The 27541-nt window shown below is 44.1% G+C and overlaps 2 protein-coding genes across 7 annotated transcripts in view; one reads left to right on the forward strand and one right to left on the reverse strand.

The window, feature by feature from the left end:
• LOC131746906 (C-C motif chemokine 4) overlaps positions 1 to 27002 on the forward strand; it is a 108331-nt gene extending 81329 nt beyond the window's left edge. For 2 of the 6 annotated variants that reach the window (XM_067020986.1, XM_067020985.1), the window contains exons 2-4: positions 25118 to 25428; positions 25920 to 26034; positions 26611 to 27002. In XM_067020986.1, the coding sequence (XP_066877087.1) occupies positions 25353 to 25428; positions 25920 to 26034; positions 26611 to 26698 (279 nt within the window). In that variant the 5' untranslated portion in view covers positions 25118 to 25352 and the 3' untranslated portion in view covers positions 26699 to 27002. Of the gene's footprint in view, positions 1 to 14555; positions 14782 to 25048; positions 25429 to 25919; positions 26035 to 26610 lie in introns of those variants that run through there. The other 4 variants (XM_059048682.2, XM_067020987.1, XM_067020984.1 and 1 more) reach the window with 4 other exon arrangements.
• LOC131746367 (C-C motif chemokine 3-like) lies at positions 20170 to 25173 on the reverse strand. Its single transcript, XM_059047606.2, is given in 4 exon segments — positions 20170 to 20379; positions 20786 to 20900; positions 21565 to 21753; positions 25140 to 25173. Coding segments are annotated over 4 exon segments (429 nt in total). The 3' UTR covers positions 20170 to 20288.
• Positions 27003 to 27541: the final 539 nt, after the last annotated feature.

Genomic DNA, 27541 nt, shown 5'->3' on the forward strand with positions numbered 1-27541 from the left:
GAATCAGGCTGTTTATGGACCCCGCTTTTTTGTCCTTTCTATTCTCTCATCTTCCCATTTCTTCTTATACTAACATTAGCTTGGAGGAGAGAATTCTGCTTTTCCAGATGACTGATTCTCAATCAGCTTGATCTGCAGGCAGCAAGCAGAAAGGGTTTCTCTTAAGCAAACTATATTTTTTTCCTTCTCTGCTATTGGAGAAGCCAGTTTCAAAGTGAGCTAATCTCTTTCTTAGTGGGTTTGTTGATGTATGCAAGAAGTAATCAGTCTTCAACATCCTGAATTTTCCTTTTGGATGCAAACTTGGTAGGCAGATGACCTTGGTGAGAATATATGAGGCCATGGGGGTGACCAGCTGTTGTGCTGGCTAGAGGTATCCTTACTGATTTTGCATTCAGCTCCTGCCCTCAGCCAATTCCACTTTTGGGGTCTGCTGCCTGCAGCACTGCAGTCTGTGTCACTTAGGGATGTTTTGAGTTACTGTATCAGAAAACTGGCTCAATCTGACTTAACCAATAAAGGAAACTTGTTAGTTCAAATGACTGAAGCTTCAAGAAGTATTGATTGACTGCCTTCAGGCAAAGCTTGATCCAGTGGTCCTTAAAGTATCACCATAAACCATGTTTCTTTCTGAATTTCTTTTTTTAAAAAATAGATTTTATTTATTTATTTACTGGCGTGTTGGGTCTTCATTGCTGCACGCGGGCTTTCTCTAGTTGCGGTGAGCGGGGGCTACTCTTCATTGAAGTGTGTGGGCTTCTCATTGCGGTGGCTTCTCTTGTTGCGGAGCACAGGCTCTAGGTGCGCAGGCTTCAGTAGTAGTGGCTCACGGGCTCAGTAGTTGTGACTTGCGGGCTCTAGAGCGCAGGTTCAGTAGTTGTGGCGCAGGGGCTTAGTTGCTCCGCGGCATGTGAGATCTTCCCGGACCAGGGCTTGAACCCATGTCCCCTGCATTGGCAGGCGGATTCTTAACCACTGCACCACCAGGGAAGCCCTCTTTCTGAATTTCTGATCTCCCTTCCATTTGAGAGCTTCATCCTAGGACCTCAACTGTAAAGTGAGTCATTTTGCTTGCAGGCACTTCCAGATTTTATGAGTTCCCCCACCCCTCAAGATCCCTTCATTGGGTTTCAAGAGGAGAAGTAATGACCTCTCTTCACACAGGTGGACCCCACTGGGCGGTCCTCTCTCTTTCTTCTTCCTATAGATATAGAATGTGCTTGTTGACTTCCTGAGCCAGACCGAGTGGGAGAGAAGAAAATGAGCTAAGAGGAAGGGCAGAGAAAGGAGTGAGTTTCCTCTTGGTCAAGCGACCTGTGGAAGGTTCTGGAACTTGAGCCTTCTTCTCAACGACACAGCACAGATTGGGGAATCATATATCCCACCTTGTCTGGGGAAGACCCCGTTTGTGCTGGTTGTGCCAACGTAATTACTAATAGTATCCTCTTTGACTCTCAGGATGGTCATCCTACCAATAGGAGGTCTACGTCTTGAAAGGTCTCTAACGGCAGGAGCTCAGGGTTCATGTCCACAAAGGTCCCTGGCTCTGTGGGCAAAGGATGCTGAAGTCCAGTCTGCACGTCGTCACCTGTAAACTCTTACACCCAATGCAGGGCCAGGTGTGCTCCAAGAGGGAGACTTTTCTTAACGTGCTCAGGCTAACGAAGGCCCAGGTGTGCTGCCAGTGGTGTGGACTGAGGGAGAGATGCAGGATGCAGGCAAGAGTGGGATGTCAACATCAGGGAACTCTGCAAAGAGAGGACCCACAGAAACCCCTTCTGTGCAAAGAAATGCATGTGCTGCCCAAAAGAGCATCAGTGGCTTATCGGTATTAAAAAGAGAAGCAGAGATAACAAACAGAAGGGAAAAGGGACTACATCTGTTAAGTTTTCTCTTTACTCCAGTATCACCCCACATAGACCACCCCCGTCGCCACCATACCAGAAGAATTAGGCCTTTAAAAGAGAGGAGGGTAAGGGATCCAGGACCAAACTAAAGCCTCATCTCACTCCAACTCCTCTGAGCCCAATTTGCACCAGTGGGAGGTGTGGAGGTGGGGAGAAGTAGAGATTAGATCAAATTTGAGATAGAAGTTTTAAACTGAAAGAATTTTAATCACTGAATGTGGCCAGAAAGTTATGGGATCTGCCCAAGATGTTGTTAAAGTGGAACCAATAGTGGGAGAAAAGTTCAGCATTTTACGTTTATTTTCTGTAAGAGTCAGGATAGGACAGGCTATAGCTGTGTAACGAACAACCCCCCAGTACATTAACAAAATAAAAGTTTCTCACTTGCACAAGATGTGATGTAGGTTGGATCATTGGTTCTCAAAATTTAGTGTGCTCCAGAATCACCTGGAGGGCCTGTTTAAGCACAAGAGGCTCTAATTCTATATGTCTGGGGTATGGCTCAGCTCTGCTTTTCTATTGGGCTTTCAGGTGATGCTGATGCCGCTGGTCCATGAACTATACTTTGAGTTGTACTGATCCCAGAGCAGCTTGCCTGGTGACTCAGGAATCTAGGTAGCTTCCATCCCATAGCTATAGATTCTGGAATGAGAAAGGAGGAGACAGAAAAGGCCTACTGCTTTTAACTGTTCTGGCCCAGAAGTGACACACATCACTTCTGCTTACAGTCCATTGACCATAATTAGTCAGAAGAGACCAACCCAGCTGCAATGTAGGGAAACATGGACTATTTAGGGATCACTGTCTCTGCCACTTACTCTCAAACAAAAGGATAACCAATGAAAGAGGTCTGACCAACGTGAACTTTTTTTTTTGGCCGTGCACGCAGATTGCGGGATCTTAGTTCCTCCACCAGGGATTGAACCTGTGCCCTCAGCAGTGAAAGAACCAAGTCCTAACCACTGGACTGCCAGGGAATTCCTGACCAATGTGAGCTTGCAGTCTATGAGAGTATTTTGCTTTTTCTTTTCCTTTTCCCCTTATTACTATGAGATGAGTGTCAGTTTAGTACTCATCCTACATATGAGGTATTCATGCAGTATTCATGCTGTCAAGATGTGGATTAAACCCTAGATCTATTGGGAAACATTTCAATGCTCATAGGCCAATTGTGTAAGTCGTCAGATGTTGAGAGTCCACAGAAGCAAGGAGGAGACTCCATGGCTTCACCAAGAGCAGAGGTTCCTCCTGTGATCACTCCTAATAATGCCCACACACTTGTCATGGGTGGTTTGCTATGTTGTTGGGCAGAAGAGAGAATATCTCAGAATGGGAAGGGATTATAAAATGTTGCATGGGAGAACCTCTGTGTGCAGGTACGTGTGTGTGTGTGTGTATGTGTGTATGAGTTTGTGTGTGTGTGGAGAGAGAGAGAAAAAGGGAATCCTGAGTCAAAATGTACCTCTTGGAGCTAGACAGGATATGTTTGTTACCTTGATCTCTTGTTACAATGGACAGCATGACATTAACCAACATTCCAAAGTTTTCTGAGACACACTGAAGTCTCAAAGGCTCATCCCTTCAACGGTGGATCTAGATCTTGAGCAAGGGATTCAAATATCTAGAATACCACATATAGCTGGGGGTGGGCTGTGGGAGGATGAGATGAGGACAAGGAGAGCTAAGAAGGGGCAAGTTTTGGAGTAAGACCCCAACTTAAAAAATCTTGTCTTTTAAATGAAAAAATTCACATACTCATATGTATGAAAATCAAAGGACAAAGAGTGGAAAATGAAAAGTAGAGCTCTCCATTTCTTAAAAATTGTGTTTCCCAGAGGAAATCACATTTAACAGGTTGAGAGGTATAACATCACATGTCCTTCTTATGTTTATGTAAATATATAGAGCTTTTACCAAAGCAAGCATTATTACATGTAGTTCTGAAACAATTATGTTATAACATAGATATTTGTATATTTACTGATACACATATGAAAGGTATATTTTATATACATAGCTTTAAATTAATGTCATGGATACGTTTTCATCTCAGTACATTTATATCTACTTCATCATTTTTCAGTGGTTTCATATTTATTATGTGGCTGTACTATGATGCTTTAAGCTATTCTGTTTTTGATGAAGTTGTTTCTCTTTCATTGCTTTCACAAACAGGGCTGCAAAGAACATCTGTATGCCTATACCTTTATGTCTTTAGATAGTGTTTCTCAAAATAGATTCCTCAAAATAAGATAGATCGAAGAATGCGTACATTTAAAAATTTGCTAGAAACTTTGTCATTACTCTTCAAAAACCCTGACTATCAAAATTCCACTTTGTGATACTAAAAAAGAAAGAGTTTAAAACAAAACAAAGTAAGTAGGGCTTAACAAAAAGTTAATACACATTTGCATTTCTCATAGGCATGTGGAATTTCTCCCTCTTGAATTTTACAACAGAGACTCTGACTTAATCTAACTTTCTTACACTTAAAAACATAATCTAGGCCAGGACTCAGAAAACGTTTCCATAAAGGGTCAGGTAGTAAATGTTTTGGGCTTTGCAGGCATACAGACTTAGTGGCAATTATTCAACTCTGCCACAGTAGGGAAAGCAGCCATAGACTGTATATCATGGAATGGGCATGGCTGTGTTCCCCTAAAACTTTATTTACAAAAACAGTCTGGAATTTTTTTTTTTTTTTTTCCCGGCCGTGTGGGGCATCATGCGGGATCTTAGTTCCCTGACCAGGGATCACACCCACTCCCCCTGCATTGGAAGTGCAGAGTCTTTAACCACTGGACCACCAAACAAGTCCCCAAATCACCTTTCATTTTTAACTTTCAGGAATATGTAGCCTCTAGATGTGTGACAAACCTGAAGCCTGGCCCTCAAGCTGAGGCACAAGGGCAAGCAAACAGGCCTCTTTTACAGAGAGCTGGGGTGTGTTTCAACCTGTTATTTGTGCTGTGCCCTGAGGCTGGTAGCCTGTTTTTCCATGATTGTTACAGTCTTGAGGGACCCAGGAATGCAAACCCCTGTGGCCACTAGAGTCAGGGGTCCACAGGTCATCCCCTGGCAGCATCCACAAAGCCTGGACACCAGACGGAAAAACATGGTCACCAGGAATGTGTAAAAGCCCGTCTCCAGGAGATACCAGTGCTGTGGAGTGTGGCAGGGGGTGAGCACAAAGATGGTGTCTACTGGTGGGAGGGTTAAGATGCCTTATGCTGAGAAGAAAAAAAAAAGAAAAAAACAATAACTGCTGGCTTTAGTAGAGCACAGAGAGAGAGCAAAAATGGTTCTACCATACCTCCATCCTGGAGATTATCCCAGTGGCCGGCCCCTCAGGCCAGTGCTTTAAGTTTAGCAAATGCGTCTTTTTGGCATCAAGTCTGGTGCTTTTCAAATGGCTGCTTCTGCACTGGGCCCTGGGGCGATTGAGTCTGCAGCATGAGTCCCTTAAGAGGGGTTTCTCAGTTTGCTACATCTCTTTGGATCTCGTGGACACAAGTCCCATTGGTTTTCAAAGCCCGATCTTTGGTGGGGATCACCTCTCAGTTGCAGGTCTTAAAAGTTGGGGTGCCTGAAAAGTTGATGGGTTACAGACCCTTTGCTCCTCAGGGAGAAGCTCCCGGTTTGTGAGTTCCCTCCTGACTGTGGGTGGTCACTCTGGGGGTGGGGTTAGTGGCCAGACCACAGCTCAGACTCTTCTACCCTCCTCCCATGTGGCACATTTTAAAAAAACTGAGGTATATTTACAATATTATATTAGTTTCAGGTGTACAACATAGTGATACAAAATTTTTATAGATTACACTCCATTTATAATTAGTATAAAATATTGGTTATATTCCCTGTGCTGTATATACCTTGTAGCTTATTTACTTTACATATAGTAGTTTGTACCTCTTAATCCTCTACTCCATCTTGCCCCTCTTCTGTTCCCTCTCCCCACTGGTAACCACTAGTTAGTTCTCTGTATCTGTGAGTCTGTTTCCTTTCTGTAATATTCACTAGTTTGTTTTATTTTCTAGATTCCACATATAAGTGATAACATACAGTATTTGTCTTTCTCTCTCTGACTTCTTTCACTAAGCATAATGCCCTCCAAGTTCATCCATGTTGTTGCAAGTGGCAAAATTTCATTCTTTTTTAATGGCTGAGTAATATTCCATTGTATATATAAAACCACATCTTCTTATCCATTCATCTATTGATGGACACTTAGGTTGCTTCCATACCTTGGCAATTGTAGATAATGCTGCTATGAACATTGCGGTGCATGTATCTTTTAGAATTAGTATTTTCTCTTTTTCCTGATATACACTCAAGAGTGGAATTGTTGGATCATATGGTAGTTCTAATTTTGTTTTTTGAGGAAACTCCATACTATTTTCCACAGTGACTGCATCAATTTACATTCCCACCAATAGTGTACGAGGGTTTCCTTTTCTCCACATCCTTGCCAACATCTGTTATTTGTGGTGTTTTTGAAGATAGCCATTCTGACAAGTGTGAACTGATAACTCATTGTGGTTTTGACTTGCATTCCTGTTGATTAAATATGTTGAGCATCTTTTTACGTTCTGTTGGCCATCTGATGCCTTCTTTGGAAAAAGTTCTCTTCAGGCTTTCTGCCCACTTTTAAATTGGGTTTTTTGTTTTTTCATAGTTGTTGTTGAATTGTATGGGCTATTTATATATTTTGGATATTAACTCTTTATGAGTCATATCATTTGCAAATATTTTCTCCCATTCAGTGGGTTGTCTTTTCATTCTGTTGATGGTTTCCTTTGCTGTGCAAAAACTTTTAAGTTTAATCAGGTCCCATTTGTTTATTTTTGCTTTTGTTTCCTTTGCCTTAGGAGACAGATCCAAAAAAAATATTGCTATGATTTATGTCAAAGAGTGTTCTGCCTTTGTTCTCTTCTAGTAGTTTTATGTTCTCTTCTAGTAGTTTTATGCTTTCCAGTCTTACATTTAGGTCTTTAATCCGTTTTGAGTCTATTTTTGTACATGGTGTGAGAAAATGTTCTAATTTCATTCTTTTACATGTAGCTGTCCAGTTTCCCTAGCAGCCGCTCCGTGGCATGTGGGATCTTCCTGGACCAGGGCACGAACCTGTGTCTCCTGCATCGGCAGGCGGATTCTCAACCACTGCGCCACCAGGGAAGCCCTGTTCCATTGATCTTTGTGTCTGTTTTTGGCCAGTATCATATTGTTTTGATTATTGTAAGATTGTAGTATAGTCTGAAGTCAGGGAGTGTGATTCCTCCAGCTCTGTTCTTTCTCAAGATTCCTTTGGCTATTGGGGGACTTTATTGTTTCCATATAAATTTTAAAATTATTTGTTCTATTTCTGTTAAAATTGCCATTGGTATTTTCATAGGGATTGCATTAAATCTGTATATTGCCTTGGGTAATATAGTCATTTTAATAATATTAATTCTTCCAATCCATGAACATGGTATCTTTCCATCTGTTTGTGTCTTCTTCAGTTTCTTTCATTAGTGTCTTATAGTTTTCTGAATACAGGTCTTTTACCTTCTTAGGTAGGTTTATTCCTAGGTATTTTATTCTTTTTGATGCAATTGTAAATGGAATTGTTTCCTTAATTTCTCTTTCTGATAGTTTATTATTACTGTATAGAAATGCAGCAGATTTCTGTATATTAATTTTGTATCCTGCAACTTTACCAAATTCATTGATGAACTCTAGTAGTTTTTTCATGGTGTCTGAGATTTTTTTATGTATAATATCATGTCATCTGCAAATAGTGATACTTTTACTTCTTCCTTTCCAATTAGGATTCCTTTTATTATTTCTTTTTCTTGTCTGATTGCTGTGCCTAGGACTCTCAGTACTATGTTGAATAAAAGTGGGGAGAGTGGGCATCCTAGTCTTTTTCCTGACCTTAGAAGAAATGCTTTCAGCTTTTCACCATTGAGTATGATGTTAGCTGTAGGTTTGTCATATATGGCCTTTATTATGTTGAGGTATATTCCCTCTATACCCACTTTTTGGAGAGGTTTTATCACAAATGGATGTTTAATTTTGTCAGGAGCTGTTTCTGCATCTTTTATTCTTCAATTTATTAATGTAGTGTTGATTCACTTTGATTAATTTGCAAATATTGAACCACTCTTGCATCCCTGGGATAAATCCATCTTGATCATAGTGTATCGCCCTTTTAATGTATTGTTGGATTTAGTTTGCTAATATTTTGTTGAGGATTCTTGCATCTGTGTTCATCAGTGATATTGGCCTGTAATTTTCTTTCTCTGTGATATCTTTGTCTGCTTTTAGTATCAGGGTAATGCTGGTCTCATAGAATGAGTTCAGAAGCATCTCTTCCTCTGCAATTTTTGGAATAGTTTGAGAAGGATAGATGTTAACTCTTCTCTAAAAGTTTGGTAGAATTCACCTGTGAAGCCATCTGGTCCTGGACTTTTGTTTATTGGGAACTTATTTTATTACCAATTCAATTTCATTACCAGTAATTGGTCTGTTCATAGTTTCTATTTCTTCCTGGTTTAGAGTTGGGAAATTGTAGATTTCTAGGAATTTGTTCATTTCTTCCAGGTTGTCCATTTTATTTGGCATCTAATTGTTCGTAATAATCTCTTATGATCCTTTCTAATTCTGTGATGTCAGTTATAACTTCTCTTTTTTCATTTCTGATTTTATTAATTTGAGCCCTCTCTTTTTTTCTTGATGAGTCTGTCTAAAAAATTGTCAATTTTGTTTATCTTTTCAAAGAATCAGGTCTTAGTTTCATTGATCCCTTTTATTGTTTTCTTAGTCCCTATTCCATTTATTTCTGTTCTGATCTTTATGATTTCTTTCCTTCTACTAACTTTAGGTTTTGTTTGTTCTTCTTTTTCTAGTTCCTTTAGGTGTAAGGTTAGGTTGTTTATTTGAGATATTTTTTGTTTCCTGAGGTAAACTTGTATTGCTATAAACTTCCCCTCTTAGAACTGCTTTTGCTGCATCTCATAGATTTTGGATCATTGGGTTTTGGTTTTCATTTTTCTTCAGGTATTTTTTGATTACTTCATTGATTTCTTCAGTGAGCCATTAGTTGTTTATTAACATGTTGTTTAGCCTCCACTTGTTTGTGTTTTTTTGCAGTTTTTTTCTTGTAGTTGATTTCTAGTCTCATAGCACTGTGGTTGGAAAAGATGCTTGATACGATTTCAGTTTTCTTAAATTTCCTGAGGCTTATTTTGTGGCATAGCATATGATCTATCCTGGAGAATGTTCCATGTGCACTTGAAAAGAATGTGTACCCTGATGCCTTTGGATGGAATATTTTATATATATCTATTAGGTTTAATGTGTCATTTATGGCCAGTGTTTCTTTGTTGATATTCTGTCTGGATGATCTGTCCATTGATGTAAGTGGGAGTTAAAGTCCCTTACTATTATTGTGTTACTGTCAGTTTCTCTCTTTATGTTTGTTAATATTTGCTTTATGTATATAGGTGCTCCTATGTGGGTGTATATATATTTACAATTGTTATATATTCTTCTTTGATCGATTCCTTGATCATCATGTAGTGTCCTTCTTGGTCTCTGGTAACAGTCTTTGTTTTAAAGTCTATTTTGTCTGCTATAAGTATTGCTATCCCAGCTTTCTCTTTTTTAAAATAATTAATTAATTAATTAATTTATTTATTTTTGGCTGCGTTGGGTCTTTGCTGCTCTGTATCATTTAGTCTACTGTTGATTCCTTCTAGTGTGTTTTTCATTTCACCTATTGTATTCTTCATCTCTGCTTGTTCTTTATATTTTCTCTTTGTTAAAAACTTCCAACTTCTCACTCTGTCCATTCTTCTCCTAAGTTCTTTGATCATCTTTACATTCATCACCTTGAACTCTTTCTCAGGTAGGTTGGCTATCTCCACTTCACTCAGTTCTTCTTCTGGGGTTTTATCTTGTTCCTTCATTTGGAACACGTTCCTTTGTCAACTCATTTTGTCTAACTTGCTGTTCCTATTTCTATGTATCTGGTAGGTTGGCTATGTTTCCTGACCTTGGAGAAGTGACCTTTTGTAGGAGATGTCCTATGAGTCTCAGCAGTGTACTCCCCTCTGGTTACTAGAGCTATATCCTCTAGGGGTGCGCCCTATGTGGGCTGCTTGGATCCTGTTGTGGTGGGCTGACTACTGTGGGTGGTCTGGTAGGCTTGGCTGGCTCCTGGCCTGTTTGGTTGCCAGGCCCTCCCTTGCGTGGAGGCCGCCAGCCACTTCTTGTGGGGGTAGGGTCAAGGGTCAGGCTGGCTGCAGAACCCTGGGGGGACCCTGGCGCTAATGCTGGCTCACTAGTGGGTGGAGTTGGGGCACAGGAGATCCCTGGACTGGTGCCCACCCACCAGTGGTTGAATCTAGGTCCTGAGGCTAGTGCTGGCCCACAGGTGGGCAGAGTTGGGTCCTGGGGTCTGGCTGCAGGGCCCAGGGATCCCAGAGCTGGTGTCAGACTGCTGGTGGGTGGGAATGATTTCTGACACAGCTGGCTGTGGGGTCTAGGGTATCCCAAAGCTTGTGTTGGCATGCTGTTGGGCAGAGCCTGTGTCTGGTCAGTCCCAGGGCTGGTGCTGGCCTGCTGGTGGGTGGACTGGGTCTGCAGGCTATGGAGCTGCAGTTTTCCTAGGCCTGGTAACTGCCTGCTGGTGGGTGAGGCTGGTTCTGAGTTTAGAGTAGGCTCACTGGTGGGTGGAGCCAGGGCCCAGCTGGTCTGAGGGCTCGGGCTGGCCTGCTGGTGAGTAGGCTGGGTCCACAGGTATTGGGCAAGGTTTTTCTGGGGCTCATGTTAACACACTGGTGGGTGAGACTGATTTTGAATCTAGAGTAGGCTTGCTGATGGGAGGAGCTGGACATTCTGAGGCTGGTGTCTGCCCTCTGGTGGGTGGACCTGGGTCCCGGGATCTCTAGATATAGGGCTCTGGGGATCCCAGATCTAGTGCCTGGTCACTGGTGTGTGGGGCTTGGTCCTCGGCCCTCTGATGTGTAAGGCTGTGTTCAGGGGAGGCCATGGGCTCAGGGGGTCTTAAGGCAGCCTATCTGGTGGTGGGTGAGGCTGTGTCCCTGCCCAGTTAGTAGCTTGGCCTGAGGTGTCCCAGGACTGGTGTCTATGGGCTGGTGGGCATGGATGGGGCTGGATCTGAGGCTAATAAGCTAGAGGGAGGATTCCAGCATGGCACTTGCCAGCACCAGTGTCCACATGGTAGAATGAGCTCCCCCAAATGGCTGCTGCCAGTGTCTGTGTCCCCAGGGTGAGCTGCAGTTACTTCCTGCCTCTCTGGGAGGCTCTCCAAGATCAGCAGGTAGGTCTGACCCAGGCTCCTATCAAATTAATGTTTCCATCCTGGGTTCTGGAGCATGTGAGATTTTTGTGTGCACCCTTTAAGAGTGGAATCTATTTCCCACGGCCCTCTGGGACTCGCAAAAGCTGGCCTTCAAAGACAAATGTTCTAGGAACTTGTCTTCCTGGCCCAGAACTCCTGGCCTGGGGAGCTCCATGTGGGGCTCAGACCCCTCACTCCTTGGGGAGAACTTCTTTAATTGTAATTATTCTCCTCTTTGTGGGTTGCCCACCAGGGTGTATGGATCTTGACTGTACCGTGAATCCTGTCTTCCTGTCTTGTTGTGGTTCTTTCTCTATATCTTTAGTAGTAGAAGATCTGTTTTGGTAGATTCTTGTCTTTTTCATTGATAAGTGCTCTGTAAATAGTTGTAATTTTGGTGTGCCTGTGAGAGAAGGTGAGCTCAGGGTCTTTCCATTCTGCCATCTTGCCCTGCTATTCACTGTAGCTCTTTTCTGTTTGCAGATGTGAAGTAGCTGCTCAGGTAGTTTTCAGGTCTTTTGCAGAGGAAATTGTTCGGTATGTAGCTACAGATTCAGCATGCCTGTGGGAGGAGGTGAGTTTGGGATCTCCCTAAATCACCATCTTGGACCACTTCCTCTGTCGCTTATTTGCTCCAATCATAGGTTTAGTCTCTATCTCCCGCTGCAGAGAATGCAGCTAATTGAACAGTCTGTCTCTTGTTCCAGTTCTATTTGGGAACCTTAATCTGGTCTAAGAAGAGATTTTTCCTGGTCTAAGAAGAGATTTTTTCCAGCAAGAGACTATCTCTGTAAGTCACCTATAAGGTGGCACTGAGGTGAATTTACTACTTAGCTGATCACTGGGAACCACCTGAAGCTGGATACTGCCTCCTATTGAAAACCCACCCAATTTTCCCACTCCCACTGTAGGACAAGCCCCCACCGTGCCTTCTGGGTACATAGAATAGAAAGCTAAAACTCCTTTGGAAAGAAAAGCCCGTCTGAACAGAGAGCCCAGGGCATTTTTGACTTCCCCTTGGGAAGTCCTGTATTTCACTTGGTACCTCTGTACATAGGGCTTTAGTGATGCGGTCTGACCTGAGCCAGAAAGTGGGGGAACAACAGCAAATGGCAGCGGGAGGACACTTGTGAGAGGAGGCCTGGGAACAGAGAGCCATGGTGAGGAGGGCAGTAAGGGCTCAAGAGTGTGGACCAGAACAACTCGCTGTTGCCAGCCTCCTTCTGGGGTCCAAGCAATGTCCCCTACTCTCTTTTTTTTTTAACATCTTTATTGGAGTATAATTGCTTTACGATGGTGTGTTAATGTCCCTTACTCTTAAGACCTAAGTCGTAGACTATTGGGAGATAGAAACTCGGGGTGATGAGAGAGGAAGTTTTTAAGCCCAGTTGTGCCTTGTTGACTTGTATATGCAAGAGGGGTCTTGGGTAACCACAGGGCTCAGGGTATTTGCAAGAATAGTTCAAGTGCTCACTTAAACTGGGGCTGTTTATGGGGAAGTGGTTTCCACGGCGAGAGGAGGTGAGACGTTGGTGTCATCGTGGGACCACACATAGTTGGTTCTTTCTCATTAGAGCCCTATAGTCATAATTTCCCCCAGCAGAAACTTCTGTTATTCCACATCTGTTCTAACTGCATAGATGTGGCATTTGCCATGATGCCATGAGTCCTGAGCAGCACAATTTAAACCGCACCCAGGTAGACAGGGTTGTATTATCAAAGTCTGGGCTTCAGGAGTGATGAGAGGGCAGGCTGCTTTTCAGACACTCACTCATTCAAGAGAGATTCATCAAGAGCTCTCAATACCCACAAAGCAAAGGGGATAAAGACATGTCAGGTGGACTTCCCTGGTGGCACAGTGGTTAAGAACCCACCTGCCAATGCAGGGGACACAGGTTCGAGCCCTGGTCTGGGAAGATCCCACATGCCGCGGAGCAACTAAGCCCGCGCGCCACAACTCCTGAAGCCTGTGCACCTAGAGCCCGTGTTCCACAACAAAGAGAAGCCACCACAATGAGAAGTGTGCGCACTGCAACGAAGAGTAGCCCCCGCTCGATGCAACTAGAGAAAGCCCGCGTGCAGCAGCAAAGACTGAATGCAGCCAAAAAAAAAAAAAAAAGACATGTTAGGTATGGGGGTAGCATACATAAGGAATCTTAAAATGATCTTAGCCTTTGACCAAGATAATCCCTGTCTAGGAATCTATTTCCTCTATAAATACATTCAAATATGGAAGAAAGTTTACGCATAAGAGTATTTGGCCCCCAGCATATTCATAACAATTTAAAATTGGACCCAATTTAAATCGTCTACAATATGGAAATGGCAAAGAAAATTATGGTATCTTCACTTGGTTGGCTATTAGGGAGCCTTTACAAACAATACAATGACATGGGAAATGCTTAAGTTCTAATGATAAGTTAAAAAAAAAAACCCAAGATGCAAATAGGCTTATTTTAATCAGGACCTACCCCATGTCTGGGGATGTGGTCAATTCTGTATAAGATTTTTTGTGGATGCTGTTCCCAGGAAAGAGGGAGAACAGAAGCAGCAAGTGTAATGTGTCCCCTGCCATCTACCCCTTAGTCTGTCTAGTAGTAAAGGATTCTCCTCTCTTCCTCAATATGGGCAATTTCAGTAATGATGACTCATTACTCTGAGAGTGTCTCTCATTTTCCCCTTTCCCCCGTCTTCCGCTTTTATGAAGCAGGGTGGGTAGTGTTTGTGGCAGGACCAGTTCTACCCCACTTAGTGTGTCCTGGGATGAACATGTAGCCCTATTTTCTGGTGGTGACTTTGCCACTATGAAGAACTTAATGTCTCTTTTGCCTCAGATTTGGGCAATAGTCCTTTATAGGGCAACAGGAAATACACAAATCGGCATCTTCTTAAAAATAAAGTCATTCCGGAAGGGAGAAGACTAAGCGTTTCTAATCTAGAGAGCAAAGGAGAAGAGATGTTTATCATACCCAAAGTGTTACTGTTGTTATAACTCAGGAAAAAAATCTACAGGAAAAAAACAAACACAAATAGCGAGAACATGTTTTTCCTGACCGGCACCTACTCTACATCCTTCATGATACCAGAAACCCACAATTCCTTTGGGAAGCCACGCTTGCTCATAATTCTCAGATTTATGTGAAATTCATCCAACCACGATGCAGGTGTGTGCCTTGATTCGCTTAAGCAAATCAATGAAACCCATCCCCTTAGCCACAGTGATTGGTTAGGAATTGGATTTCTGACCTGTCAGTCAAATCTGAAAGAACCTGGTAATTTTTTTTTTCCCCAAGGGAGACACAGCGTCTCTCTCTTCCCTGAAGAAAATGAACAAGAATTCATGTGACACTGGAAGGTACAGGCAGCTATCCTGGGACTTGTACATGGAAGGGAGGTCAGAAAGAGAAAACGGGACCTGCAGGGCATCACAGGGCTGCTGCTGCATGCAGCCTTTCCTGGAGCCAGAGCCTCCCTGTACCCTTTGATCTTGGAACCACAGGGTTCATTTATTCCAGTCTCTTTGAGGTAGGTTTGCTTGTTTGTTTTCCTTCTTGCAACTACTAATATCCTGAGAAATACAGAGTCCTGTATCTGTGCAGAGATACAGAGTCTGTTAAAAGTAACAGCTCGTGGGCTTCTCTGGTGGCACAGTGGTTGAGAATCCGCCTGCCGATGCAGGGGACACGGGTTCGTGCCCCGGTCCGGGAAGATCCCACATGCCGTTGAGCGGCTGCGCCCGTGAGCCATGGCCGCTGAGCCTGGGCGTCCCGAGCCTGTGCTCCGCAATGGGAGAGGCCACAACAGTGAGAGGCCCGCAAAAAAAAAAAAAAAAAAGTAACAGCTTGTGACTGAAGCATGAGATTAGCTGAACTGAAAAAGCAGGGAGTTTGGTGAGGACCTTGTTAAGTGGAAGTGGTTTGGTGTATGTGGGAATTACCTGGAGGCTTGTTAGACACAGATTGCTGGGCACCACCTCCTAAATGGGGAAGCCCGGGTCAGGGGTGGGGGGGTGGGTGTTTGCTTAGAATTTGCATTTCTAATGGTTCCCAGGTGCTCCTGCTGTGGTCTGGGCAGGACCTTTTGAGAACCGCTCTCACATGGTACTGCTGGTTGACCTGTGGTCTATTGCATCTCAGTAAAAAACTTTTTTTTTTCCTTTAAGTAAAATTCTTTAAGAAAGAGCTCAGGCTGCTTTGAAGTGGGCTTATCTGACAATGAAAAAGGAAAACAATTCAGCTTTGCTAAGAAAGGCCTTTCCAGCCTGTCAACTGTTGTCAGTAATCTGGAGTCTGGAAGGGCTGTAAATGCAGATATTTCTATTTCAATCTAAAGTTAATGTGAATAGAGGCAGGGAGGTGAGAGACTTAATGGAGAGGAACCTGAGCTCTGACTATGGGTCCTAAGTCCCTCTCCTGTGAAATACTTGTCTTCCTTATTTGAAGTGGACAGCCAGCTCCTTGTAAAGGCGTAGGGAAGGCTTGGCTTTGGGCATCAAATATTCATCACTTTGGCATGTTGCCCCATCTCTGCAGGGGCCAGAATGGGGGCAGAGGTCTCCCACCACGTGGCTAGAGGTAGGGGTGTAGGGGTGACTGTAGTATTGAAGCCCATGCTAGGAAACACATTCCCAACACCAGGTAAAATGCAAGGCATATGACTAGGCAAGCTCTCCCTTTTGGGTTATTGAGCTCATGGAATAGATCAGAAGCCTGCTGTCATTAGATGGGCATTACTTGCGGGACTTCCCTGGCGGTCCAGTGGTTAGGACTCCGCTCGCCCAATGCAAGGGGCACGGGTTCGATCCCTGGTCGGGGAACTAAGATCCCGCATGCAGAGCAGCACAGCCAAAGTCAGCTGCCCAACACCTAAGGCAAACTCCAGGCTCCTAACTCACATGGAGAAGAAGTTGGCAACTCCCGAAAAGGGCTCCTCGCTGGCACACATGTGTGTCCACAGAGGGCAATCCCCAGGGAGGTCAACCCCCAGGGAGGTCAACCCGAGAGGCTGACTAAGCATTTCAGTCAAGTCTCGGACTCTGAAATGCCCTCTACATTGGTTAATGCAATTCCCATGCTCCCCGTTCTCTCACAGGGGTCTTTATTCCATTTACACTTTTTGTTCGCAGCACTTGTATCGAGTGATCGGGCACAGGTTAGCTTTCATTTGCCTTTGGGCTGCTGGACCTTGAGAAGCAGTTCAGCATAAGTGAGCAGGTTTTGTTTGTCCCTAGATGCTGGAAGCCAATAGAGAAGAAGTGATGACAGCTTCACTGCTTCTTTGGGGACAAAGTTTGTTCCTCTCAGTCTCCTGATAGAATCTTCTCACTTGTCATGGTGTGGGTGGTAATAGTGTTAGGGGAATGGGGCCCCCTGAAAGGAAGGGGATTATAAAATGCTTTCTAGGAGGAGCTCTGTGTGTGCGCGTGCGTGTGTGTGCATGTGTGGGTGATATGAAAGCCTTGGGCGAAAGGACTTGCTCCTTGCGTTGTCCTCATTATATAAAAGCCATTATGGCATCAAGACTGTGAGCTCAGCTGAGCTCTTTTCTTTGTGTCAACTCAGAATCTCAAGCAGAAAGTAATTTTGATGGATGGAATATCACCTGTCGAAGGGTAGGTAAGATGAGACTGGAGAGGTGAGCAATACATGCTCATTGAAAAATAAATCAAATAAAAAGTACAGAAAATAAAAAGGAAGAGTCCCCATTCCTTTAAAGAAAAAAGAATAAAAATCCCATTTCCTCGAAGAAACCATAGTTAGCTATTTGATATGTATCTTTCCAGATATGTGCCTTTGTAAATACATATGTATATATGGCTTTTTAAAATAAAAGCAAAAATAATATCATTCGATACATATAGTTCTGTAGCATATATGTAGAGTATATATGCATATACTAGATGTAAACAGATATACCTTTTGCACCTAATATTATGGACACTTTCCATAGGTGTAGATGTGTGTTATCCTTTTTACTAACCTCAGAATAGTCCATTGGTGGGCATCTCATTTCTCTTCTGATGTAATCTTCTACTGGTTTAAATGGTTGTTCCCATTTGTTTGCTGTTTACAAACCGTGCTGCAGAGAATATCTTTGTGTCTGATGAACCTATGGGCAGGACAGGAATAAAGACAACGACATAGAGAATGCACTTGAAGACACGGGGAGGGGGAAGGGGAAGCTGGGACAAAGTGAGAGAGTGGCGTGGACATATATACACTGCCAAATGTAAAATAGATAGCTAGTGGGAAGCAGCCGCATGGCACAGGGAGATCAGCTCGGTGCTTTGTGACCACCTAGAGGGGTGGGATAGGGAGGGTGGGAGGGAGACACAAGAGGGAGGGGATATGGGGATATATGTGTACATATAGCTGATTCACTTTGTTATACAGCAGAAACTAACACAACATTGTAAAGCAATTATACTCCAATAAAGGTGTCAAAAAAAAAAAGAAAAAAGAATATCTTTATGTCTACATATAGTCCTGTCCTCTGGCAGTGTTGCTACAAAACAGATTCCTAGAAATGGAATCAGGGCAAATGGTATCTTGGTCCAATAGTATGTGCATTTGAATGTTTGCTTAACAGTAGTGTTGAATTGTACTCTAAAAGTTTGATCACTACAATTCTAAACTAATTTGGGGTACAAAAATTAGATTCTTTTAAACAACATGAAACAATTGTGGGTCATAAAAATTAATACGTGTTTGGTTTTCACACAAGTCTTTTGAATTTCTCCACCTTCTGCCAAAAGGACCCTAGCTCAGCGTACATTTCTTATAGTTAAAACTATAACTCAGGCAACCTATCTATTAAATAACTGAGTTGTCACAGTATACCTATAAACAGAATCCTGCTCCACACATAGGCTGGTTATCTTTTCCTTCTCTACCATTAGCCATGTATTTTGTGGAGCATGGATTCTAGCAAAATAATGTACAATATACCTGTTACCACATGCAGATATGCACTGCATTTGGAAAAGAGTAGTGAATTCTATTGACTGTTTCAGTGGTTCTCAGCTGTTAACATGCATGTGGAACACCACCTGAAGCTTGGTAGAAATATCAATTCCCAGGCCCACACCTAAAAATTCTGATGTGAGTGGCTTAAACAATCATTGCTTGTAATTTGAGTACAGGTGGATTACATTTTGGGATATAACTTGGTTACTGGTTAAGAGCAAAGTCTGTAGTTACATCAAAATCTAGTTTTGGAATTCAATTGTGCCACTTACATGCTGTGTGATCTTGGCAAATTTGCTTAACCTCTCTGAGCCCCAGCCCCCGTTTACTCTTCTGTCAAATGAAAATATTAATAGTACTTAAACTATACTATTTCATTGTGAGGCCCAAATGAACATGGCAGAAAAAGCACTCAGCCTGGAGTAAGTCTCAAATATGTTAGTAATCGTTATTCAGAAAGTTTGATTTATCGTAAATATGTACCATGAATACTCTTCTTAATGGTATCCATTCATGTACATTATGATTTGATTCATAAAATAGTCATAATTTAAATGTTCTGGAAATGTGGCTCCAGAGTGTTGACTGAAAAAAATGCACAACCTAAAAGTTAAGAGTTAAGTTTTATTGATGGACAAAACTGAGCACTTAAGCCCAAGCCCGGGACACAGCACCTCAGATAATTCTGAGGGACTGCTCTGAAGAGGCAAGGGGTGAGCCGGGATATATAGGAGTTTTTGCAACAAAGACCAGGTAGTCGAAACATCAAAAGATGACTGTTAATTAAAGGAAACCAGCTATCTCAAGGAATTTAGTGCTTTTGTATGTATGGGAAGATGCAGGAGCCTGGAGTCACTGAAATCATTCTTTTGATACGAACCTCAGCTATCTGGGGCCAGTATCCTGTGTTTTCTCATCCTAAGTCTCCTCAGGATGCACCACTGGGGGTGGCAGCAGCAGCTGACTGCTAGATGGTGGGCAACCTGTTTCTATCCTGAATTCCCTCAGGGCTTACCTGCGGGGCGGCTGGAAGGTGATGGCTTGATGGCTGCAACATTCTTTGTTTCCTGATACAGCAGGCAACATTTTTCATTCACAAGTGTAAAGCAGAGTAGCTCTGTGGTAGCCTAGCCCCCTTCCATCTCTCCCAACTGCCCTCCATTTCCCATCTTCCTATTCTTTAACCTACTATTGCTTTCAACCTGTGATTCTTTTTTTTAATTAATTTTTTAAATTGGAGTATAGTTGATTTACAATGTTGTGTTATTTCTGCTGTATGGCAAAGTGAATCAGCCATACGTATACACATATCCACTCTCTTCTAGACTCCATTCCCATATAGGTCATTACAGAGCACCAAATAGATTTCCCTGTGCTATACAGTAGGTTCTTATTAGTTATCTTTTATATATAGTAGTGTGTATATGTCAATCCCAATCTCCCGATTTATCCCCCTCTTCCCCGTTGGTAACCATAAGTGTGTTTTCTATATCTGTGACTCAGTTTCTGTTTTGTAAATAGGGTCATTTGTACCATTTTTCTAGATTCCACATATAAGTGATATCATATGATATTTGTCTTTCAGAGAAAGTCAACCAGTGATTGTGATTTGCCAGATAAACAAAACCAAACTCAATGCCAGTTTACTTTTCAAAAGAGCATCTTTATTATTTCGCTTTGCTGAACACAGCACTGAACGGAAACATCCAATACACAATTGTCAGTCTGGTGGCATTGGCACCAGCTCTGCGGAGAACAAGCGGCCCACAGTTAATTGTCACCAGAGTGCAAGTGGATGGGGAGGGGAAGGTCTGTGAAAAGGTGTCTTGGGACCTCTGGGAGCACACAGTCCCAGACACAGTGGGACACTGAAATTAAATTACAAAAATTAAATATTAATATTATATATAAAGAAGTTGCAATCTAAGTTAGGAACGAGTCCCGGAGTGTTGCTGTTTGGAAACGACCAGCACACAGGAGAGGTGACTGTGGAGGTGACAGGGGTATTTCCCAGGCTGCCCAGTCGGGCAACTGAGGTCACTGGGCTCCTCAAAACTTCCAGGCCCCTCAGGCATTCAGCTCCAGGTTGGTGATGTATTTCTGGACCCAGTGCTCACTGGGGTTGGCACAGAGCTGCCGGCCTCTTTTGGTTTGGGAGCTTTGGAGAAGGACAAAAGAATTACACACTGAGGAATCCAGCAGGGGGATCCTGGGCTCCCTGTGGCTCCTCCACCCCTCTCTCCTGGGAGGCCCAGGGCCCGCCACTCCCTCGGGGACCCTCTGCCTACCTCGGTCCAGAGAGACGCTCTCCCTGACTCAGGGGGCCCCTCAGAGGATGCAGCCTCCTCCTTCCCCCCGCTCCCTCTGGGCTGGCCTAGCACCCCCTGACTCTGCAAGCCTGGCCAGGTCAGATCACAGCTCAGAGACCTGGGCCCTGTACACCTGATAGGCCCCGGAGGGCTGGGCTTGCCAGGATGGCGCCCCTGGCCTGTCTGTGCCCTTGGGTGCTGACTCCCATCCAACATCCCATCACCCCAGAGGTGGGCGGGAAGACAGGCACTTACATGACACCGGGCTTGGAGCACTGGCTGCTGGTCTCAAAATAGTCAGCTACGAATTTGCAAGGAAGCTACCAGGCAGTATAGGAGAAGCAGCAGGCCGTTCGGGTGTCAGCCTCAACTGTGGAGGAAGGGACAGAAAGAGGCTGAGTCATCGTTCAGAAGAGGATGAGGAAGACTCGGAAGGAGAGAGACAGCCTGGCTTAGGGCACAGACTGGGAGACAGGTCACTGGAAGGTGCTGGTCATTTTTCCCTAGAAATATCCCTGTCTCTGTCCTTGTTTCTGTCTGCATCCTTCTTTATTTTTGACACTTCACTGTGGGCTCTCTCTTTCTCTGTGTGCTCCAGACGTCCAAACAGACTGTTCTTATCACATCTCCCTTCAGGAAATTGTTTCTGGTTCAAGAAGTCACACTGTAGCAAAAGAAAAACCTTGGACAGCTCTCATAAGACATCCAAGGGACAAACTCTTGGGGGTGGGGGGGAACCTAGGGTGAGTTACTGGAAGACTGGCACCACGGGGAGGTAACCAGATTTGGATTCTGCCTCTTGCCTAAACTCTTTTGTTTAGGTCCCCATTTTTGCCATCTGTAAAATGGGACTGTAAGTCCCCAACCCTGGCTCCAGATCTGAGGACCCCTTTATAAAGATAAAAATTAAAATCTTGAAGAGAAAGGCCAAAATGTTTCATAACCCTTTAAGAAGATCTTTATTTGCTCTTGGGGGCTCTCAAGGCCAAGTAAAGTTTGGCGTGGGGACCCCTGCAACTACTGCACAGACTCGCATGGTGCCGAGAAGACCTGGCTGCAGAGGAGGACGGCGAGGGCAGCTGCGGGCACCTTCGTGACGCTGAGCAGACAGAGTGTGGCCTTGAGTGTGGGACTGGGCTCTCGCTGCTGCCTGCGTCCTTCTTTAGTGAGAGGCCGTCTCCCCAGCTCTTTATAGGCAGCCCTGATGGATGGGGAAATGGAAACTGGGAGTGAGGAAGGAAATTTTTAAGCATAGTGATGCTTTCACACTGAGTGTTTCATAACTCAGGGTCCGTGGCAACCGCAGGGGCTCAGGATATCCAAGAATAGCTGCTGTCAGCTACAAGTCTCAGCCTGCAACGCATGACTTGTTCTGGTTTCATGTGAGGTAATGGTTTCCCCTGTAAGCAGCAGGAGAGGGGTGTGTGTCCACCCAGGGCTATTCTTAGCTGGTCCCTTCCCCTAATGAATTCTCCAGCTCTGACCTTTCCACAGAACTGAAACTGCTGTGTTTCCCCAGCTGCTGTAACCTCAAGGATAGGGCAGGTGTGATACTGCCCTGGAGGGTGGCACAATCTTCCCTTGGATGCAAGGGACTGAATCAAGGAATCCCCGCTAGAGGACTAGGAAGCATGAGGTCATGTTTCCGTCATTTTTCCATTCATCAGTCACCGAGTAACCAGGGGCACTGGGTTAAACGCTTGTTGAAAATCATAAAGAGACATTAGTTGTGGGTGTTAATATGTCAGAAGCCTAAAAATATTTATACCCGCTAACCTAGAGATCACATTTCTAGGAAAGAGTTCTAAAGAAACAAGCCCAAATTATGGAGGCATCTTTAGGCAGGAAGGTGCTGACCCAGTAACATTTATAACTCTAAATAAGGAAACCTAAATTTTCCTCTATCAGGGAATGATAAAGTCAGTTATGATATATCCACTGGAATGTTTGTTATTAAGCCCTTAAACTAAATGAAGTAGCATAAATATAATCATAACATCAGTTGTCAAAAAGTAAGATAAAAATTGTGGGGCTTCCCTGGTGGCGCAGTGGTTGGGAGTCCGCCTGCCGATGCAGGGCACGCGGGTTCGTGCCCCGGTCCGGGAAGATCCCACATGCCGCGGAGCGGCTGGGCCCGTGAGCCATGGCCGCTGGTCCTGCGCGTCCGGAGCCTGTGCTCCGCAACGGGAGAGGCCACAGCAGTGAGAGGCCCGCGTACCGCAAAAAAAAAAAAGTAAGATAAAAATTGTACCAACTGTATAAGATGAAGAATTATACAAATATATATGTGTGTATATGTGTATATACACATATACGATAAATATTGTAACCATAAATATGTGTGTGTGTGTATACACACACATGGATATATGGTCTAGGCATGGAAAAAATAAAAAGCATTGGAAATAAATGCCCAAAGCATCATTAGTACTTAACGTTGTGTGACAGATGAATGGGTGATTTTGTTTTCCTTTTTTTCTGGAATTTTCTCATTTTTTTTGGAGTAAGAATGTATTACCTTCCTGGTCAGCCCACAGATTTATGAACACATTCTGTCTTAAAACATTTCCAACACCACCAGTTGGAAGGTAGGTTGTTGGCAATTATCTAGAAAGAACCTTTGGATAAATATACTAAGGTTTCTGTCGAATGGCCTTTGCTAAAATGAAGTCTTGATTTCCATTTCTCTGAATTATTTTGAGGAACCTGTAAGATATTTACATAAGTAATGCCAAATTCGGAACAGTGTTCCTTTCCTATTCTTTTCAACTCATAATTTCAGTGGTGTGAAAGAGTCTACTTTCTTAGCCAGATGTATATATTTTCTTTTCCATCCTTTATTATTTATTATTACAGAATTAGTGGGCATAAATCACATTTTTACATTGAGAAATAGATTTAGTTCTTTCTGGTGATCTTTTAAAAAATGTTATTGAAGTATAGTTGATTTACAATATTGTGTTAATTCTGCTGTACAGCAAAGTGATTCAGTTATATATATATATTCTTTTGAATTATGGTTTATTCTTTCTAATGATCTTTATCCTCTAGGTGCCCCCAGTCTAGTAGGAGCAGGTAGAGTATCAACAGGTAACCACAACACTTAACAGAAAGTGCCAAGATTCTTAGGAGAAAAATCAATGAAAGCTCAGCATGTGAGGAAGCAGGAGTCATGGTCTCCCTTGGGAAGAAAGGGAAAGTCGTCACAGAAGGGATGGCATTTTGATTGGGTCTTGAAAAAGACACAGGATTTGAACATATATAGATGGTGTGGCAGTAGATGGCTTGGTCAGCTAATGCACAGTCACAGGTGTGAAATTGCTGGGTCAGAGGGAGGAGTGAGTCCTTCAGAGTAGCTGCACAGTGGAGGGGCAAATATGGATGAAGAAGCTGCATTAGGACCAAACCAAGAGGGCTTTGAATTCCCCCCAAAGGAGTTAGAACAATGGAGGAGATAAGACATAAGCAAAGTGAGACCACACCTTAGGAATTCTGTCCTTCCTGTGTCCGTAGAGTTACTTCTCTTAAAACACATGGGCTGTGTTTCCATCCCATCCCTATGATTGCTAATGCTGGTCCGAGGGAGGTACAGCAAAGGCAAGATTTGGGGCAATGGCAGGTTTCACTGGGGCTGTAGCATCCAGCTGTCCTCCTTTGTTACTGTCAATTCCAAAAACAGGAGTCTATCATTTGCTTCACTGGAAACTCCAGGTCACAGACAATGCCTCCTCCTCACGTCCACCCCCTCTGCCCCAGCCCTCAATCGTGCAAAGCACAATTGTGCTTTGCCAAGTGACACCTCGATCATAAAAAGCAGAGCGGAGACCTGCATTTTTAAGGAATCACATGTAGTTTAGAGAGCTGAGTCTTTGTTTCCAGGATGTCTGAAGGTGGCAAGAAACAAGGCCAAAGCGGGAGACAGAGGTCAGGTCACAAGAGGGTAAGCTTCCATTTCATGCTGGAAACAAGGTAGACTGTTTGAAGGGTTTTCAACAGAGGGAGGCAGAGACTGATTTGAACAACATCACTTCAAATGCCTTGTGTTGGACAAATTGAAGAGAGGCAACTGGAGGATTATTCCCTCAGGGGAATAATCACACCCTGCTCAGGGTTATGGTAGGGTTAGATGTGCACACAGCTTGCCTAGTGCCCGACACATAGTAAATGTTCGCTGTGTAGAAGCTACACTTCTGCTGGGGCCTTCTGCACATTCAAAGCTGGATACTTTCTTTATGCCCAAGGAAATATGCAGGGCACTAAAGTCACTTTGCCTAGCAGAAGGAGGCCTGCAGTGGGACATGGAATCCTGGCTTCCTCCCCTTCTTGGGGCCAGGCCTGTGGCCACCCTGGAAAGACTGACGTGAAGTGTCTAGCTTCTGGAGGTGCTAACCACTAAGAGCGCGATGGTTCTCATCTACAAGCCCCTTCTAGCAGGTGTGAAGGTTCCATCTTTCTTGTTGGGTTTGCAATTCTCCCCCAAGCCTCAGTCACTGCCTTTGGTATACCACTTCCCTCTAGGGTTAAGCTCACTTCTTCTCTCCTCCACCTCCCTCCGCTTTCCTCCGTGATGACACTGCCGGGGAAAAGAAAGCTGTGCAGAGGCCCTCACAGTCAGCTAGCTTCAGCTTCCTTATTGGCACCATGACATCATCTGGACCCTGGAAATTCCACTCGCCCTGCTGTGCCCCTATCTCTGTCCCTGGCCTCAGAGTTCCTATAAAGAAGGGCTCCCAACTCTGTATCAACACAGAGCACAGAAGGGTTCTGAAGCTTCTGGGTTCTGCAGTCCAAGCTCCAGGCAAGTCTCTCCTCCACCAAGACCATGAAGCTCTGCGTGACTGTCCTCTCCTTCCTCGTGCTCGCAGCTGCTCTCTGCTCTCTGGCGCTCTCAGCACCAAGTAAGTCCATTCTTCCAGCTGCCACTGAGGCAGGATGTAGGCAGCGCTGACTTTTCTAGTTGGGGCTGGTCCAACACTAACGAAAGGGAGCAGAGAAGATTTCTAAGTAGCCTGCAGGTAAACATAGAGTCTGGTAGACACTCAGTAATATTCAAGTGCCTGTTTTCTTAAGAAACAGCAACCCATAGACTGGTTTCAGCAAGTCCTTGTCTCTCTCTGTGCCTTGGTTTCCCCATCTGTAAAATGAAGGGAGTTAGACCTGTGCTCTAAGACCCAATATAGCCTGAACCTTCTAGAATCCTTTCATGGTCTTCTCCTAGGATTCTCTATTCAGAATAAGACTCCTACTCAGAGCAGGTGGGATTAGATACAAGGGACCGTATTTGGGGATCTGGCAGATCCACAGGGATGCCCTTTGAATGTCTATAACTAGAAGCCAAAACGAATAGTTCTGGGTAGAGCTTCTGTCTCACCTCGGCCTTTCTTCCCAGTGGGCTCAGACCCTCCCACAGCCTGCTGCTTCTCTTACACCCTGCGGAAGCTTCCTCGCAACTTTGTGATCGATTACTACGAGACCAGCAGTCTCTGCTCCCAGCCAGCTGTGGTGTAAGTATCAGCCCTGCGACCTTTCTTGGAGGCCGAGGGTGAGGGCAGGATTAGAAAAGGGGGCCTGTTTGGAGTGAGGGGAGATGAAGCGTAGGGAGGCAGGCGTCAGGGCTGATGGTCTCCCTGAAAGCAGTGAGGAACAGGTCATGAGGTCACCTGCTGAGACCTGGAGGGGGCTGGGTGGGAGCTAAAGGAGGGGGAGGGGCTTTCTGGGGAGGAAGTTAGCTAGATGCCAGGAAAACAGGGAAAGTCAAAAAGATGATAGAAGATGTGGGCTGAATTCTTAAACCATACTTAGAAAACACGTGCCAAAGTCATTGCTATAGGGCACCAGGGAATGAATGGGGAGATATGTCCACATTGATTGCAAAACTCATTGGTTCCTAATCTGGGCAACTCAGGAGGCCACAGCTAAACCCAAGGAGGAAGTTCCAAGGCGTCAAGCCCCAGCAGCACCCCAGGAAGGGTCTTCTCACCCACTAGGCTGTCCAACATGAGCCATGGTTAAGGACAGGGAGATACCCACCACAGGCAAGGTCCCATGGGATTCTAACCTGTCCACTCTTTGTTCCACAGCTTCCAAACCAAAAAGGGCAGGCAGGTGTGCGCCAACCCCGGTGATCCCTGGGTCCAGGAGTACATGGATGACCTTGAACTGAACTGAGCTGCTCTGAGGCCGGGGCAGGTGTTCTGCAGGAAAGATCACCTGAGCCTGACGCTTCTCAGCAAGACGCACCCTCTCCACACTCACAGCTCCTCTCAGTAGTCCCTGTTCCTTCTCTTAATTTAATCTTTATCACGTACTATGTTATTATTGTATTTGGCATTGTTTCCCACTATTTATGTTTGTTTTGCCAAAGGACACGTGTCCCCCATGGGGATGGTCCACCATCACTGTTTCTCTGCTATTGCGGATACATGGATAATGCAACTGAGTCCAAGTGTTAATAAAATTTCTTAAAAATGTAGACAGTTTCTTTGTGTTTTAATTTGATTTGAGATAAAGGGAGTTGCCTGCTATTATGAATAGTTTCCAAACACAATAAGAATGAGCAATTACTGAGGCCTTAATATGGGCTAAAATGTCTAGAGATACAAACTTCACTTAATACTTTTAGCAAGGATTTTAACACCCTTATGAAGTAGGGGCTGTTATCCTCAATTTTATGGTTGTAGAAACAGAGGTACAGAGGTGATGTGACTTGCTAAGGCATGTAGGTCTGCTTGGGGTGCACCGTGAAAGGCTGATCCAGAAAGATACCTGTGCTGCGGAGGGCTATCGTTTCAACATCTTGTAGGGAAGCTGTAGATAGGAACAGCAGCACAACAGAGAGGGAAGATGAAGTAGCTCAGAATCAGAGAAGTGGGCCTCCATCACTTACTATCATTAAGAAAGTCATCTTGTCTCATTGGACCTCAATCTTCACGCCTGTAAAGTGGGAGTGATATTATTCACTTTGAAGGGGTGTTATGATGTGATGTGTAAAGCTCTCATCATGGGACCTGG

This window comes from Kogia breviceps, chromosome 19, assembly GCF_026419965.1.
Source record: "Kogia breviceps isolate mKogBre1 chromosome 19, mKogBre1 haplotype 1, whole genome shotgun sequence".
In the NCBI taxonomy this organism is placed as follows: domain Eukaryota; kingdom Metazoa; phylum Chordata; class Mammalia; order Artiodactyla; family Physeteridae; genus Kogia; species Kogia breviceps.